The 18,647-nt window shown below is 46.3% G+C and overlaps 1 protein-coding gene across 1 annotated transcript in view; it reads left to right on the top strand.

The window, feature by feature from the left end:
* The first annotated feature begins 3,535 nt into the window (after positions 1-3,535).
* Positions 3,536-18,647, top strand: part of LOC112297313 (gamma-aminobutyric acid type A receptor subunit rho2) — a 32,204-nt gene continuing 17,092 nt past the window's right edge. The window contains exons 1-4 of the mRNA XM_053913566.1: positions 3,536-3,818; positions 11,865-11,971; positions 12,988-13,064; positions 14,292-14,470. Of these exons, the coding sequence (XP_053769541.1) occupies positions 3,706-3,818; positions 11,865-11,971; positions 12,988-13,064; positions 14,292-14,470 (476 nt within the window). The 5' untranslated portion in view covers positions 3,536-3,705. The remainder of the gene's footprint in view (positions 3,819-11,864; positions 11,972-12,987; positions 13,065-14,291; positions 14,471-18,647) is intronic.

The raw sequence follows: 18,647 nt of genomic DNA, 5'->3' as shown, positions 1-18,647 counted from the left end.
GGAGTTGCCAGTGCACAGCTCTGACCCCGTCTCTCCACTGCCGTTACAGGCTCATAAGGTTGTGTGTGGCCAGAGCTCCTCCTGGCTCTCTGGACCATCTGACCTCAGCAAATGCCATTTTGCCTTCCCATAGCTCTGATCTCGGTCCACCGGGGCCAGTCCTTTGTCCTGAGAGAAATAAACAAATGTTAAGGCTATACATCCACTGTCTCACACCACAGACAAAAATTAACTCAAAATGGGTCTAAGACCTTCATTTAAGAGCAAAAACTAGAAAATTCTTAGAAGAAAACAGTATATCTTTGTGGCCATGGGTTAGGTAGTGATTTCTTAGATATGAGCTGAAAAAACACAAAGGAAAAGAGATAAAATAGAACTTTCTGTTTTAAAAATCATTACTTAGAAAGTGAAAAGACCACACAGAGTAGGAAACAATATTGCAGATAATATATCTGGTAAGGGACTTCTATCCAGACTGTCTAAAGAACTCATAGCTCAGTCTGATTTGAACATTGCGAAAGGTTTGAATAGACACTTGCACAAAGATACCCAAGTGGCCAAAACCACATGAGGAGTTGCTTTTTAGTCATTAGGGACTTGCACATCAAACGACAGTGAGATACCACTTTACACTGACTGATGGCTAGAATAAAATAAAAGCGAAGGTGTAGAGAATTTGGAGCCCGCACATTGTTGGTAGGAAGGTAGAATAGGGCAGCCACTTAAAAAGGCTGTTTGGTAATTCCTCACAAAGTGAAACATAGAGTTACCATGTGATACAGCAGTTCTCCCAGGTAATATAAAGGAGAAAAGAAAACTCACAAAAACTTGTATGTTAAGGTTCATAGTAGCATTGCTAGTAGCCCAAAACTGGAAACTCAAATGCCCGTCACCTGATGAATGGATAAACAATATGTTCTATCGATGCAATGGCATATTATTTGGTAATAACAATGAAGTTATAATATATGTTATAACATGGATATCTTAAAAATGTATCACTTATGCAAAGTGAGTGAAGCCAGTCGCAAAAGGGTACACACTGTTTGATTCCATTTATGTGAAATGTCCAGAATAGGCAAATCCATGGAGACAAAGTAGATTGGTGACTGCCAGGGCTGAGGGAAGGGGGAATGGGCAGTGAATTCTAGTGGGTGTAAGACTTCTTTTGGGGAGATGAAAATGTTCTAAAATTAGTGGTGATAGTTGCACAACAACTTTAGAATATACTAAAAACCCACACTTTAAGGGGGTGAATTTATGGTATGTGAATGATATTTGAATAAAGCTGTTATAAAAAAAAGTTACGCCATCTCCAACTGGTTTTCTTCCTACTGCAATCACATAGTTGAACTACTGAAAATAAGAGAGGTTTTGCCCTGAGTGGTGTGGCCAAGTTGGTTGGGCATCATCCTGCAAAGTGAAAGACTGCCAGTTGGATCCCCTGTTAGGGCACATGCCTGGGCTGCAGTTTTGGTCCCTGGTCCAGGTGCATATGAGAGGCAAACGATTGATGTTTTGCTCACATGTTGATGTCTCTCTCCCTTTCTCCATCTCTCCCCCTCTCCCTCAAAATAAATAAAAATCTTTTTTAAAAAGTTTAAAAAATATTGGTAGGACCTGAAGTTGCATCTGGAACACAATGAAACAAATATTTCTTGAAAACCAACATCTAGCACAATTCAAGGGGTCCAGCCCATCCTTTATAGACTTGTTCCAAATGGAAGCAAGGAAGAGAGATCTTTTGAACAAAATGTATGGGAAATAACTACTACGTCTCTCCCCTTTCCCCCTAAATCTCTGGCAGAAATGGGGCTTTTAAACAAGCTGCCTGCATACTTCAGAGGGGTGGCCAGATTTGGGAAGCACAGAATTAGTTCCCATACTGAATTATTCCCACTCCCAAATGTCTATTTAACTCACTGAGTGTGGCATCCTGCCACATGGCACAACTGAGAGTTGGGAATGATGTTCTTTCTGGTTGCTGGACTCAGCACCCTGTTTTCTGCCCTCACTTGGCCACACTGGCCACTGACTACCCTCCTCCCTGAAACTCCTTTGGTTTTCAGTCAGCCTCTGTAGCTAGTTCTGTGCTTTTGTTCTGACAGCCCTCCCATCCTCTAAAAGAGTAGATTCTCCAAGGTTTTGTGCTTGGACTTGGACCCCTTCTGTTTCCCTGGAAGATGTCACCCTTTTCTGTGATTAAATTGTCATCAAACACTGATGGCACCAAGTCTGTTTCTCCAGTCCAGACCTTTCTTTTGAGTTCCAGGCTCATTTCCATATGCCTCCTGGGCATTTGGGGGTCCCAGGGTACCTCAAACTCCACAAGTCAAAATTTACCTTACCCACCCCCCCCCCCCCCCCCGCACCAAACTTGCCCATCTCTACTGGATATCAGGTAATGGTTGTACCATCACCAGACTTACTTCCACACTAGAACCTAGATATCACTGCTGACTTCTCTTACCTCCTACTGTATTCAGTCCCCAAGTATATTCTATTCAGTGATAACTTGGCTGTGTCATAGTCAAGTTCTGTCTCTCCTCCTCTTCCTCCCTCTTCCCTTCTTTTAGGGCAGGATCTCATCCTCTTTTATCATTATAACTTGCCTGATTCAATGGATTCTAGTTGGACATTTAAAAAATAAAATAAAATGAATCATGTCATTCCACTTTGCTAAGGAATTAAAAGAGCTCCTTTTGATTCTTTCTCACATAATAAAAGCCTAATTTGCTTTCACTTCTGGCTACTGCCCCTCCTGACCTCCCTAAGTATCTTCCACACAAACGCTCTTTCCATTCTCAGAGTGCAACAGGCAAGCAATAAGTTTTGAAACACTTTATTCTTTCAGGAGGTTAAACATAACCATATGATTCCATATCTTAGGACAGGCATCAAGCCTAATTTATGAAGTTTGACATTACACATTTTATGGTTAAAAATGAAAGTTAATCTAATGCTCATGATAGGAAGAAGAGCTTATGTAATCCTGAATTCTTTGGTTTATGCTTTCCTTCAAAATAAAAATAATATATATTTTGATGTGTTTTTTGTTAATTTTGATGTGTTTTCATTGAAAAAATTAATATGTATTTGGGGGGAAAGCAAGCCTCCTTGGTCATAGTGTCTTTGCAAAGCATGGTGTCTTAGACAAGAAATAAAGCAACCCTGGGCAAATAGGTCATTGGTGTGTTTACTCAGCATTTCCCGAGCACGCTCGTACTCATCTCCACGTCCACGAAGCCTTCCCTGCAAATCCACGCAGCATCCAAGCTGACTCCCTGGTGAATGTGACAGACTGGTTTTATGTAGCCAAAGAGATGGATTAATGACTTCAGCAAAAAGCTGGCATGTTCAAGAGATTTGATTTTTTTTTATATAACAGTTTTAGCCAAAGCTGTTCTAGAATGCAGTGGAAGCAGTTTTACAGGAGGACAAACAACTAATGGCCAATCACTAAGCAGCAGGGAGGGCAAAGCCTTGGCATTTATTTGAGTCACATCCTGGGGAGGGCAGGGGTGGGGTGGGACAAGCATCGGTATCAAACGTAAATCGGGAAGACCAGCCTGGCCAGCCAAGCCCTCGCGGCCCCTCCAAGGAGTGCTGTCAGGAGGCCACTGACTTACCAATGGCTAAGCCTGGGGGATTTGCCCCGAGGCAGGTCCCTGGAATGCAGCTTGTGGCATCATAGATATTCACAAAATGCCTTATTTTACAAAACTCATTTTGTTCTTGCTTTGCCTGATGGTTCTTGTGGAGAACAGAAAGCCCAAGAGGAGGAGATGGACAGGGCAGCTGGAAGTGCCCAGGCCAAGGTAAAATCACGGGTGAGGGGGCGGCAGGGCACAAACACTCCATCGTGTCACCAGCGGTGAGCAAAGCTAGGCTGGATTGAGCCTTCATCCTGATGTCTGTGTTCGGCCGAAGTATTGGATTTCAGGCAGGTAGCTGAAAACTTAGTAGGGAAAACATCTCTGAATGTCTCAGGTAGCACTGCTTTGTATCTCAGGATTATATCCTGCAGGACCCGTGCATGGACTGCTGAGGAGTTACACTCAGTGTTTGGGGGCCGTATATGGGAATTTAGCCTTACCTATTAAGAAACAATGTACCCGGGAGCTGTCTTTAAATCATTTGATTGGGAATAATTTTATAATGGTGTTGGGTTTTAGTTTACCGTTTTGAATCTTAGAAAAGGTGTTTGGAGTTTGCTAGATTATCAGAAATATACATTAAGACAATGGTGAATGCCACTTCAGGATGTAATGGAAACATTTCCAAGAAATACTTGTTAGGCCCAGAATTTGCATTCCAAATCATTACATTACTAATCAGAGTTCTGTACTAATGTTTTGAAGTGGTGTACAAAGCATGATAACTCCAGGCCTGATGTAGACATGACACCATTCAGCATGAAGAAAAGAGCAAGCAGATAAGATAAACACCACGTGTGAGATGTCACACATTTGTTTTCCATTCCACTACGCACTGTGTGAACTCGTGATTATGAATATAAACTAGTATCTTGAGGCATATTTTCTAGGTCAGTGTTCGCTATTTTCAATCAGGCACTGCTCTCAGTGACGATTTTTTGAAATCGCACTGCCAATATATGTGTATATTTCATTACTACATGCACGTACCATTGTAAATATTCATATTAAAGCTTGATTGCTTCCTTGTTTTTAGAAAAGAACTATCCATAAATAAGAGTCACAATCTCTGCTTCCCGCATCCTGGAGGATCACCTTGAGCACCCCAGGCATGTGGCCAGGCTTTGGAGTCTGCTGCCCTGAGAGGAGTAAATACTCTGCAGAGCCCAATCCCACTCAGTCAGAAAGCAAACAGATAAAAATCCAGGATGCGGGAAAGAGGTGCTGCTCTGGGGGACTTAGCCGGGTTATGTTTTCGGAATCATCGGCTGTTGAAACTGGAAGGAACCTCAGAGATCATCTGGTCCAGCCATACCCCTGAGTGCTGATTCTGGGCAATGTGCATAGGTGTTGTGTCAAAAGGGGGTTTCAGCGTCAAAAAAGATTGGGAAGCCCTGGTTTAGGACCTGTTAAACAGATGTCTTTACAGCAGAACTTTTAGAGCCTTATTATACAAATGGATATTGTGCATCTTGAAAGGGGGATAAATTATGCCCTGTTAAACAAAACAAAACAAAACAAACACCCTCCCCAAAAACCTAACCACACTTTTTTGGAGTATCTTGTGGGAGCTTCATAGAGCAAGCAAGGGGAAACTGTTACATTTTACAGATGCCAAAATGTAGGATCTAAAGGCATAAGTAATGAACAGTTGGCTAGTGGCTTGACAGGCCTAGAACGTAGGTTTCTGATTCATGTAGCCTGGAGAAAAGGCGCTGTTTGAAACTCTATTCCCTAAGAAAGGTGCTGGGGTTCCACACGAGCCCCTCAGGGATGCTTGGGGCCACACTGCAGCCTGCGCAGTCACATCTCAGTAACTCCTCGGAAGACCCAGGTTAATTCCCAGACACTTGCACAATTGACTCTGACCCTGAGGGCTGAGAAGCATTTCTTTTGGTTCACAGGCTGGCGCCATGCCAGCTAGGGCTAGTGAGAATTTCTTGAAATCCATCCCATGAGGTGTTAAAGTGAATGAAAAAAAATGAACATACACATTCAAAGAATATAAAATAATTATTGAGCAGAAGGTGAAAAAGAGATGAGAGAAAACGTCATGCCAGAGAACACATCCTGGCCTTACTGCACCCTCCAGGTGTGCACAGGGTCAGGCACGCACAGAGCTGTGTCAGTCTGTGAGAAATTTCAGCCAAGCACCTGACTAAAAAATTATTTCATTACTGACACACAAGAGTTAAGCTATACTACTAAACAGGAATAAAATTACTGACCCTGACAGTGTTAGAGCACTTCATCTCTGCAGCATAGCTCCTTTTCTTAGCGGTGCTGTTCACACCCACACGCATGCACACACACACACATACCACATACAACACGGTTTCATGCATTCACACAATACTCAATATGCATGGTATCACACACACATTCACACGTAACACATATGGTCACACACACACACACACTCTCACGCACTATTAATCTGCAAACCTTCCCTGCCTCACCTAGGCCAAGGCACCCTCCCAAAACCATTATTCCGCCCAACACCTGCTTTTCCAAACACTGCCTCCGGTTTTCTGACCCTTTGTGTCTCTACTTATTGAACTGCTGCCTCCTGAGCGTGCTTTCCCTTAGCTGTTTGTTTTCTTGTTGTTGTTGTTTCTCAGCCTTCCAGCTTTCTTCCAACTGCTCCCCCACTTGGCTGCCTAAGTGGGCCTCCTGATCACGTGATTGGTTTCCTGCCAAGAGAGGCCCTTTGAGATCTGAAAAAGAAGAACTCTGGACCCTGGGAGTATGGGCCTGCCCTGGATAACAACCTCCTGTTCCCCAAGCCTTGGGTCTCCTTCATATTTCTTTTCCCATTCTCTGCCACCTGCCCTCGGCCACCCTTCCCTTGGTTTTCATCGCGGCTCCAGTTGGCTGGACCCAGAAGCAGCTTTGCTCTTCTGCTACCCAGTGACCCTCGTTCCCACCCTGGAGTCTGGGGAAGGTAGTGGAGTCCGGAAGTTAGGGAAACCAGGTTCAGGCCCTGTTTTGCTGCTCCCTGACCGTGTGGCCATGTTTCTTTATCTTTCTGAACCTGGTTTCTCCAACTGAAAAGGCAGTGGTGAGACCTTCTTCCCTGGGATGATGGGTGGCCTCTGCGAGGGCGCGGTTCCTGAGGGCGTGGTCATTATAATTGCTTTTATTGCTGCCAAATAAACCTCAACACACGGCACTGCACTAGCCCTGCTTCTCAAAGGCCTTGTGAACACATTTTTCTTTTTCTCTCCCCTCTTTCCCCACCAAGGCTGTGTTGGGGGTGCCATAGAAGTTCTGGCTGCTCTGCCGCAGGGCAGGGATTTGGAATCTGGCCCCTGGAGTCTGGGATCCCAGGGCTGCGGGCGCTGGGCTAGGGCGCTGGGCTGAGCTGGGCCACCTCCTGCAGAAGGATGAAGGGCTCACACAAATAGCCTAAGACTCAGGGTATCAGTGGCCTGAGTTATCAAATAACTGGGCCCTTAAAAACAAATTCTAGACCCTCATTAACGGCAATGGGATTTCAATCCTCTCTCTTGCTGGTGCTGGCACTCCGGGACATCTGCTCCCTAATCCTCCCCTCTTAATGGACATGGGGACCGGCTGGCCTGGAGGGGTTTGCTCCATGGGAGGCAGAGGGGCAGTGATTCATTGCCCTCACGATTTGATGTCTGTGATGTGCTAAGCCGCAAGGATGTGCTCTTCCTCCCTCCTGGTCCCTGGGGTGTCTTTGCTGTGGCATCTGAACTGGGCCCCTCAGGCAATCATTGCACTGGAAACTGGGTCCTTGTGGAGGTTTGGGGAGGAGACCAGTGGGAGTGGATGCTTCTTGGAAGCACCTGGACCTTGGTCACACATACATGCTTCAAGGGAACTGGACTTAGGTCCCCTACCACAGCTAAAGGGGGGAGGAAGTCACACTGGACTCCCTCCTTGGATATGATCTGCAATGGGCTTGTCTAAAAGCAAATCTCACCTCCCTGGCACAGTGTGGCTCTCAGTTGGTTGAGCATAGTCCTGTAAACTGATAGGTCACAGGTTCGATTCCCAGTAAGGGCACATGCCTAGGTTGTTGGTTTGGTCCTTGGTCAGGGTTTATACAAGAGGCAACCGATCGGTGTGTTTTCTCTCACAGCGATGTTTCTCTCCCTCTCTGTCTCTCCCTTTTAAAAGCGTCATGGCTTCTTCCTCCAGTTGCTTAACACTTATCAGTGTTTTCCCTTTCCTTTGGGATAAGGACAAAATTCTTTTTTTAATGTTTATTTATTGATGTTTTTAGAGAGAGAGAAAGGGAGAGAGAAACATTGATTTGTTGTTCCACTTACTTATATATTTGTTGGTGGTTCTTGTATGTACCCTGAACAGGGATTGAACCTGTGACCTTGGTGTATTTGGATGATGCTCTTACCAACTGAGCTACCTGGCCAGAACAGGAAAAAATTCTTAACATGATCTTCAAGGCTCTTCCTGGCCTGGCCCCTACTTGCCTCTGCAGCCTCATTCTGTCCATTTTATCTAATCCCTTCCCCCATTTCATCTAATGTCCATCCACTCACCCTTCAGCTAGGTCACCTTACACTCCGTGTACCCCAAACCAAAGTATGGATGTGTGGAGTTTAAATGCCTATAGGATATTCACCTGGGAATAATCTGGCAGTCAGATGTGAAGTTCTAGGGCAGGGGGGCATAGATTTAGAAATCATCAGGATGCTAATGACAACTGAAGCTACTAACATACACCAGCCTGCCAAGGAGAGTGTAGAGAGAAGTCGGCTGGGATAAATGCCTTGGGGACACTGGCACTTAAAGGGTAGGATGAGGAGGTGGCTGCAGTGGAGACTGAGAAGTAACTGTCAAAGATGTAGGAGGAAACCGAGTGCCCTGCCCTCTCTGTCCGGAGAAGCCGGTCCTCAGCAAGAGCACCTGCAGGGCATCGGGCTCTGGCACAAGTGGGGCAAGATGCTCTTGGAAGTGAGGAAGTGGCAGGAGCATGTGCACCTCTGAGACTTCTCTTTGGGAGGTTTATTATTATTTTTAAAAATATTTTATTTATATTTAGGGAAAGGAGAGGGGAGGGAGAGAGAGACAGAGGGAAAGATCAATGTGAGAAAAATATTGATCTGTACCCTCTCATGTGTGCCCAGACTGGGGACCTCCCCAACCCCTGCAACCCAGGCATGTGCCCTGACCCAAAATTGAACTGGTGGCCTTTTAGTTTGCGGGACAATGCCCAGCCAACTAAGCCACACCAGTCAGGGTGAGAATTATTTATTTATTGGGAATAAATAAATAATTTATTTATTTTAAAGAAATATTGAAAGAAGAATATAACTACCACACCTGTACTGCTGCCGCTTTCCAATAAATTTTGCGTGAGGAGGATATGGGATCTTGACAAATTTTTCCTTTAGTTTGGTTCAAGGTAGGAGAGACTTGAATCCAGTTTGAATGCTGATGAGAATAAGCTGTGGAAAAAGAAGGTGCTGAGGAAGCTGGGGTGGGATGTTTGAGGGCCAAGTTCAAAGGCTCTGGGAGAAGAAGGGTCAAGCACTTAACCCTCAGATGCCCCCAGAACCTACGAGGCTGAGGGAAGTGGAAATTTCTGAGTTGTCTGCTCTCCCTCTTCACCTTCTCCATGACTGTCTCATAGGCATCTTGAAATCGGATGGCTCATAAGAATTAGGTGCACACCCATCCCCACAAACGTGCCAGTTCTTACCATCTCCAGGAATGTCCCCATCATTCTCCCAGGTGTCCAAGTTGTAAACCTGAGTCACCCTTGCCCCTCTTTTTCCCTCATACCACATGCCCAATCCATCAGCCAGTCCTTTGCATCTCCCTCAGATTTTACCACTTCTCTACACTTCCCCCAACCCTCATCCAGGCACCATGTTGCCTCAGCAAGTTTCCTAATGGTCTCGCATTTCTACACTGTCCTCCTACAGTCTCCTCCACACAGGAGCCATCAGGTCCTAAACCAGACCTTTCACCTCTCCTGCTCAGAATGCCCATGGGTATCCCCACTCAGGATCATATGCATGAGGGTCTTATGATCTGGTCCCAGGCCTTGTCTCCCACCTCCTTGCTTACAAGAAGGATCTCCTTGCTGTCCTCCAGCTCACTGGTTTTCTTACAGTTTCACACACAAGCCAGACTCACCTCAGAACATTTGCACATGCTCTCCCCTCTCAGAATGCACTTCAGCTCTAGGTTTGCTCCCTCCCTCCTCCCCTGCAGGTCTCAGAAGGCTTCCCTGACCACCCTCCACCCCAACCCATCACTCTCTTATTCCTTACCCTGCTTTATTATATTTTTGTGGCACTTAGCACTTCCTGAAGTTACATTATTTATCTGTCTACACGTTATTTATCTCCCCCACAAAGTTATCAGCCCTGTGAAGGCAGTGAATATATGTTCTCCCCATGATCTGAAGAGCATCTGGACAGAGTAGGTGCCCCATAGAAATGTGTTTAGCAAATGAATTTGAATCTAGGAATTGAGGGATTGTATGACCAGAGTGTAGGGTGGCTGTCCAGATGGATGTTGGCATCCTTAAGGTTGGTGGGAGGAACTGAGTGTAGTGGCAGAACCCTCAGGGGAAGTGGGGGAGAATGACTGGTAGGTCTCGAGCTGGACCAGGGGCCTCTGAGACTAGGGCTATAAGGTGGGAAGCCCCAGCTTAAAGACGAATCTGCTTCTTGGGTGGGAAAGGAGAGGGATGGGGGGCAGGCCAACCTCTAGACCAGCACTGAATACTAAAACTTTTTGCAGGTATGGATATGGTATATATCTGCACCATTGAATATAACAGCCACCAGCCACATGTGGTTATTGAGCCCACAAGTATGGCTGGTATAACTGAGAAACTGGACATTAATTTTATTTTAATTAACTTAAGCAGCCACATGTGGCTTACGCCCACTTTATTGATCAGTACAGCTTTAGACTTCCCGTCAAACGATACTGCCAGGGCAGAGCTAGTAGCAAATGAAAGTTAGGAAGCATTTCAGAGGAAGAAGTCTCAAAGCATAGGACCTCAGGAGAGAGAACATGTCACTTCCCTCTTACAGAGTTTATGCAGGAGGTATGCTTATTTCTTCTAAAAAATGGATGAAATATGATAAGAACACTAAGTAAAATAGAGGTATATATAAATGATCAACAAACACTGAAAACAAAATCTCTTCATTTACTTCCAAAACCTTAAATAACCTACATATAGCAAACATTATAGTAACACTGATTTCTTATAAAATTGCTTATTTTATTCTGTCAAGAATTAGATCTCACATCCAAATGTTCAAATGACCTTTCCTTCCTTCCTTCCTTCCTTCCTTCCTTCCTTCCTTCCTTCCTTCCTTCCTTCCTTCCTTCCTTCCTCCCTCCCTCCCTCCCTCTCCCCGTCTCTCCTTTTCCTCTTTCTTTCTCTGCCCGCTTTTCTTTCTTCCTCCCTCTCTCCCTTTCCCTCTGTTTCTTCCTCCCCTCTTTTCTCTCATTCAGTGGTAGTCCTGTCAGTAGGATCTTGCTTTAGAACATTTTGGATTTTACTGCTTTAGGGCTATGCGTGATGGTGGTGAGAAAAGAGGTCTGGACAGAGTGAGTGTGAATGAGGGAGAAGAGAAAGTTAACCCTTTGTCATCTGGGTTAGAGGGAAGAGAGTGAACCAGTCTCCGGCTCCAGCTTCTGCCTGGGTGGCGGGAGAAACTGTTTACAACTTGGCCTTGGTCCGGGCAGGCTATGGATTGAGGGGGTTGAACTCTGCAGACAGCTGCCAACTGGACTGATGTCAGCATCAGGTGTGACTAGGACAAAACCAACATTTTGAAACTTTAACTGTATTCATCTCAGATTTTTATTGATCATAAAACCAATATTATAACAACATAAGAAAAATGTTTAACCCCCCTACCCCCACATTTTAATTTCTCCACCATTCAACCCAACTACTGTCTTCTAATCATAACTTTTGACAGTTGAAGCTTGTCAGGGTAGAATGGTGCCCTGCGGGGAGGCATTGGCTTTAGGAAGGCTCTGGAAGGGTCTGGTCAGTCCTCAGCCTGCCTGTGAGGACCTGGGGCAGGGGTGGGGTGGGGTGGGGTGGGGAGGTGGGTGTGATTTTGAGCCTGATGGAGAAAAGGTGCTTAATGGTAGTTCTGGAAAGAAGTAATCTCCCCAAATAATCTCACTCAGTGCCTTGGAGGGCTGTGGAAAAACGTCTCTTGCTCGTCTTTGCAGTCACCTTTATAAGAAGAACCTCGACATGACCAAAATCCGGAAAGGAAAACCTCAGCCACTTCTGAGAGTGGAGGACCACGATTTCACCATGAGGCCTGCCTTTGGAGGTAGGATCATGTCCTTCCCTTGGCCTGGTGGGGCCTTGTCCCCAGGGCTGCCCACTGCTGCTCGGTGCATTCTCTCAGGGTACTTTCCCTCTCACAGTCAGAGAAGCCCAAAGGCTTCCAGAGTCACTAGTTTTCCCAAGGATGAAAGAGTGGGAAGGAAGTGAGTGGGGAGGGCTGTTGACTGAAGAGGAGCTGATGTCACTGAGCTGTTTACATTGAGAAAGGACAGGCCCTGTTACTGTCAACTTTTCTTTCCTAAAAAAATTAAGAGCTGGCCAGGAGTCTGGACCCAAAATGGCTCCCTGGCTCAGGCACCCTGTGCCTAACTGGAAAACTTGGGGTTTTGAGGGGTTCCCTGCTTTTCATGCAATAACAACAATTTAGCAAAAGCCCCATTACAAAGCCCCTCTGCAAACTTGTCCCCATGGAGCTTCCCTGATTTGGGGGTCAGAGAAGAGTGGCATGCCGGTGGCTGTCCCTTTGAGGAACTGGAGAAATGCCACAGGAGAGTGGAAAGGAGCCAGCTGGCTGCTCTGTGCAACTAGGCAGGGAGTGGGGTGAGGACAGTAGCGTTCATGAGGTACGCACCAACACCCGCCTTGTGCGTGTGGGGAGTCAATCAGAAGCCTGGAGCATTTCGGCTGATAGACCCTGGCCAAGACAGACCCAGGCAGGCTGGCATCCATTTCCCCTTATCTTTGCTCTTGATCCTCACTTAGGTCCCAGCATTCTTCTGGGGCAGCAGGAAGGAGTAGGGGTGACCTGCAGGCAAGTCAGCATTCCTCTCTGAGCTTCTGCTTGCTGGTTTGTAAAAGGAGGTTGGTGCTGGGATTAAACCGGACAATGCATAGCACATCTCCGTTCAACGTCCTCTTAAAAAATCCCAGCTTTCAGGCTTTCCTTTCCTGTGTCTGTTAAGGGATTAAGACATTAATTTACCCAAAGGTCGCTGCATTTTAAAAGGCCTCTGAGCCTCCCACTCAATTCCCTGGGCTCTGACATCTGCCGGGCAAAAGGAGAAAAGTTGGCAGCAGATTACAGCCTGTGCCTCATCTTCCTGCCCGGGAACACTGCTCACCGCCGGCTGGTTCAGGTCAGGAGGCCACCATCTCTCTGGGAGTTCTGGTTCCCTTGGTGCCTGCGATGAGTAATGTTGCCAAGGAATTTTATCAAAATAAAGTTTTCTTGAGCAAGCAGTTCTAAAATAGCTAATCAACTCCAGGAGGTCCAAGCCAGATGTCCCCGTAAACAGGAAACTTCACCTTGCCTTCCACGCAGAGCAGCGGTGAAGGTCCAGAGGGCCAGCTAGGTGGCTAGAACAGCTTAATAAATACTATAAACAATAGTATTTATGACAACCAACACTTTTTTAGTGATTGCTGTCTGTGCTAAGCACTGTTTGAATGGAGGTATTTACACACATAATCTTATTTTAGTCCTCACAACTGCTCTGTGAAGTAACTACTGTAACTATCTCTAGATGGGGAAACTGAGGCACAGAGAGGTAATGTGACTGACCCAGGCCACACTGTTGCTCAGGCTAGACCCTCTCTCCTAGCCTGGCCTCTTTCTTGCCCCCTCTACCAGTACATCCCTCAATGCCAGGCTGGCATATCCATTGGGCAGAGCAGCCATAGCATCTGAGGGCTCACAAACTATGCTCTTGGGGCCCCCGAAAATATTTTAATTTATTTTAAAATCAGAATAAAAAGAGGAATTTTTGGTAGAGAAATTGTTTTTTAATATGTTCATCTTTATACCAATACACTTGTAAAATACGGTTTTTAATATTTTTTTATGGAGGAAGGGACCCATGAAGGCAAAAACACCTAGAGGCCCACAAGAAGTCATAACGTGGCCCTGACTGAATGCACAGTTTTGTGGGGCTGGTGTGTGTGCTGGGGTGTGGGTGATATTCTGAACAATGTGTTGTAACTTTCTACTGGAGGCTGTTGTTGCTGGCAGGATCCTGATCAATCACCTCTACCTAAGCAATTCTGTAAATAACCAGTTTACAGAAGAAGAGGGTTAAGTGATAGCCACAGAAAAGCTGGGGGCAGAACTTGTTTTTTCTGAGATGTCAGCTGCAAAACTGGAAGCCTGGTAAAAATGCCCACTCCTCTGGGAGAAAGCCAGCAGAGCCAGCAGCCAGTTCTTGGGGATGGCAGCTGAAGGCCGGTCACGTTCCCAGCAAACCCAGCTCTGAACAGAACCATCCAATGGGCTGCGACCCCCGTCAGGGTGCTCCTTCCTCAAGCTGTGTTTGAGGAGCAAATTGGACTTTCTGTGCCCCAATCCCTGAAACTACTGGGCCCACTAGTGGGGACCACTGGAGTGTGAGGGATCAGACTTGTTCCCTGCCTGCCTGAGTAAGCTTCTGAGGCTGGGGAAGGCCCTGACTTTGCTGGCAGCTGCAGAGGAAGAAGGTGCCACCTCCAGCATGTGCCATAAGACCCGAGGCTCTTACACATCAGCTGTCATGACCTCAGTCACCAAAGCGTAGTGTGGGGACCACACCTTCCTCTTCCCAGAGCAGTCGGTCCTCTGGGCACCTTATATCCCTGGTAAGGCTTTCTTGGATGTCCAGATGTCACTTGGCAAGAAGGGAGGAAGGAGAGCACATAATGAGGTGTCAGCTCCACACCTCCACAAGCCTATAAATAAGTAGTTCTTCAACTCTTGGAGTCCCAGCCAAGCAGCCAGCATGGGGCCACCACAGGCAGGACTTCCCATTACCTGCAGTTCCCTTGGCTGTTATAATCTTTAATCCCTGGAAGCATCTGGAGGTGGCTTAGATCCATGAAGCCTTCCCTGTGGATGCACCTCATTCCTGGGCAGAGGCACTGGCCAGGCGGTGGGTGGGTCTCTGAGGAGGAGGAGGCTGCCAGACAGAACATATGTGACTCTGCAAATAACAGAAGGCACTCCTTCCTTGTGGGTAGCCCTGTGTGTGGCCCCTGTTAAGAGGCAGAGCCTGGGCCCAACCTGCCCTGAAACCAGCCTAACGCCTGCCTTCCCTTAGCACTTATGCACACCAAGCAGGTCATTTGAACAAAGTTGTCCTGCAAAAGTTGCGGGATGTTTCTTCTCATTTCTGTCTTCTCTTCCTATTTTACTTCTCTAAAAGAGACTTTCTTGTGGATTGATTTTTAAAAGTAATTGATAGAGAGAAATTTGTCTAAGACTTGATACCCCTTGGATGACGTTTTTGGTGTGGAGAGAGAAAAGATTAAAAAGCTAGTAGCTTCCTAATAATCCCAGGGATCAGTCGAAACACAAATACCTTGTTTAAGCTTCCAGCTGCCGGATGCGGTGGTGCCCCCCCCCCCCCCCAAAGGAGCCTGCTGAGGCCCACAGCTTCTCCTCCATTTGTTAGGAGAAATATTGTAATGCTGCTTTTTTAAACATTTAAATGTAATGTTTAAAAAATTGTGGTAAACTATATGTAACATAAAATTTACCATTTTAACCATGTTTAAGAGCACAGCTCAGTGGCATTAAGTGCATTCACATTGTTGTACAATCATCACCACCACCCTTCTCCAGAACTTTCTCATCTTCCCAGACTGAAACTCTGAACCCACTAAACACTAACTCCCCATTGCCCTCTTCACTACCCTCTATTTTCTATCTCTATAATTTGACTATTCTAGGGACCTCATATAAGTGGCATGATAGAGTTTCTGGCTGACTTTTGTGACTGGCTTATTTTGTTAGCATAATGTCTTCAAAGATCATCTATGTTAGCCTGTGACAGCATTTCCTTCTGTATTAAGGCCAAATAACATTCCATGGTATGAATATGCCACATTTTGCTTGTCCACTCATCTGTCAATGGACTTCTGGGTTGTTCCCATCTTCTGACTATTGCAAATAATGCTGCCGTGAATGTGTGTGCATTAAGTATCTGTTTGAGACCCTGCTTTCAACTCTGTTGGGTGCGTATATCCTCAGAAGTGGAATTGCTGGACCATACAGGACTTCTGTTTCATATTCTTGAGAAACCGCCACACTGTCTTCTATAGCAGCTGCACACTCTCCATTCCCGCTAGCAGAATGCTGATTTTTATTGAGTAATTCAAACTGTTTAGATGGGAAGTAAAGGGGGGATGTGGTGTCATCATAGATTTGTTTGAATTATATCCAAGGAGTTTGTTAGGATGGTCAGGAAGAATGGTGGCAACAAAGTATGTTAGGTTCTCCAACCAAAATATGACTGTTCTTAAGGCAAATGTGTGTTTTCTTGAGCTATGTGTCAGGGTCTGTGACAACTAGGGGCTCAGTGGTGAACAAGACAGTCACAGTTCTTGCAGTTTTTACACTGTAGGTGGGGAGACCAGTGTTAACAAAATCCTCATATCAAGATGTCAAATTGTGTCCTGGCAGTGGGTTGAGCCCCAGCCTGCAAAATGAAAGGTTGCTGGTTTGATTCCTGGTCAGGGCACATACCTGGGTTGCAGGCCAGGTCCTCAGTAGGGAGTGTGCGAGAGGCCACCCGTCGATGTTTCTCTTGCACACTGATGTTTCTCCATGCTATGGGAGTCCTCTACATCCAATTACTTTGCCCGAAACAATAGATTGTTTTCAGGGAGTCTACTGGGAAAACAGATGAATGATCAAGTGCAATCAGGCGTCACAGAGCAAAGTAGGACACCCCTACTGATGGAGTCAGCAAACTGAGGGAGTGGTCAGTTCTGCCAGAGAGAGAATCAGAGAAACCTTCATCCAGGAGGTGATGCTCACAATGAGTCTAGAAAGATATGCAGGGGGTGAGCCCAGCAGATGGAAAAAGGAAGACAAGCCAGGGAGAAGGGAGCTCACCGGTAAGGGTGAGCACACCTGCTCCTGAGCAGTGGCCGAGGGTGGCTGTCCTCAGAAGGGGGTTGGATGGAGCTCAGATATGTCGGAGGGGTGTCCACCTATGCAAGAGGCACTCTGTCAGCATGCAGCTGTGGGTGGGAAAGGAGGAAAGATGGCTCAGAAGTGGGCTCATTCTCCCTGCCTTGCCAAGTGCCAGCCTAGAACTCTGAGGTCTCTGAGTTCTGAAGTTGGATGTGGCCTCCTAGGTTGATATGAGGGTGTATTTATCAAAGAAGTAGGATAAAATATGTGCCATTTTTCAGTTTCTTAGCCTCCAGTTGTACTCTTGGCTGCGACGGGCCTACAAATGTTGGTGCTGCCCACAGAGGCCTGCTTCCCAGCAAGGTCGGGGCGGAGGGGAGTGGGTCTGGAGAGGCAAACCCAGAGGTCAGCACTGGGTGCTGGGTGGGTTGACATTAAGTGAGTCAGGGAAGCCCGGAGGATGGGCCCCCGCCTGTGACCAGGGGCCCTGGCTGCACCTATAATGCCTTCCCTATATCAACTTCTAGAACACAGGAGAATTTTTTCTGTGATAAACTTAAGAAACAAATGGCTGAGTTAGCAGAGGAGGCAGGAACCTTGGCTCATGTGCTTCTTCGAGCATCACTGGGCACTTGTGCAGTTCTCTGGTGCCACCCAGGCCTCCTGTGCTAGAGACTCTGGGGCAAGGCCTGGTCAGCTGGGTTTTTGCAAGCTCTCTTTTGATGCTGGTTCACAAAGGTGGAGAACCACTGGATGACTTCCAGAAGTAAGATTTTACAATGTCCCATGCCCCGTATCCATTTTCCTTTTGCTGTCAAACTCTTCGCTCCTACCTCTACCAGCTGTCTCTGCTTCCTACCCTTCACTGACTCCCACCCACTGCACCTGCTGGGTCCAGGAGCCTGTTCCTGGGCCCTGGGCTCCCTGACCTCTCTCCAATGGCCGCTCTCCTCTGGCAGCTCCCTCTCTCTCTGTGGTCTCCATGATGTAGCTGTTCCCCGGCTCTTTCTCTGGTCCTTGGTTCCCTTTTCCTCCCTGAACATACTCAGCCCCTTCTACAACTGCTCTCCCTGATGATGACTTTCAGTCTCCCTCTTGAGCCCCATCTCTGACCCCAACTCTAATTGCTCAATTGTCGTTAAAGTCTAAGAGAGGTCTTCACTGGGTATATAACCAATCAAATTTAGTATCCAAAAGCAGCCTTGCCCCACTGCCCAGCACCCTGTCCTTAGTGCGTGGCGATTTCCCACCTGAGCTAAGTCATTTACACTAATATTTTTGTTGAAAACTAAATGCTTAAACTTTCAGCATTTCTGAACTATCAAGTCACACATTCCCTTCCACATTCCCCCCCTATAGTTTATGTCCATGGGTCATACATATAAATTCGTTGGCTTCTACATTTCCTACACTATTCTTACCCTCGCCCTGTCTATTTTCTGCCTACTGTTGATGCTACTTATTCTCTGTACCTTCCCCCCCGCTCTCCCCCTCCCACTCCCCTGTTGATAACCCTCCATGTGATCTCCATTTCTGTGGTTCTGTTCCTGTTCTAGTTGTTTGCTTTTTGTTTTAGTTGTGGTTGTTAGTAACTGTGAGTTTGCTGTCATTTTTACTGTTCATAGTTTTTATCTTCTTTTTCTTAGGTAAATCCCTTCAACGTTTCATATAATAAAGGCTTGGTGATGATGAACTCCTTGCACTTGACCTTATCTGGGAAGCACTTTATCTGCCCTTCCATTCTAAATGATAGCTTTGCTGGATACAGTAATCTTTGATGTAGGTCCTTGCCTTTCATGACTTGGAATACTTCTTGCCAGCCCCTTCTTGCCTG

The sequence above is a fragment of the Desmodus rotundus genome, chromosome 11 (assembly GCF_022682495.2).
Source record: "Desmodus rotundus isolate HL8 chromosome 11, HLdesRot8A.1, whole genome shotgun sequence".
NCBI lineage: Eukaryota > Metazoa > Chordata > Mammalia > Chiroptera > Phyllostomidae > Desmodus > Desmodus rotundus.
The sequence above is the reverse complement of the archived record's forward strand: the minus strand, read 5'-3'. Positions and strand labels throughout refer to the sequence as shown.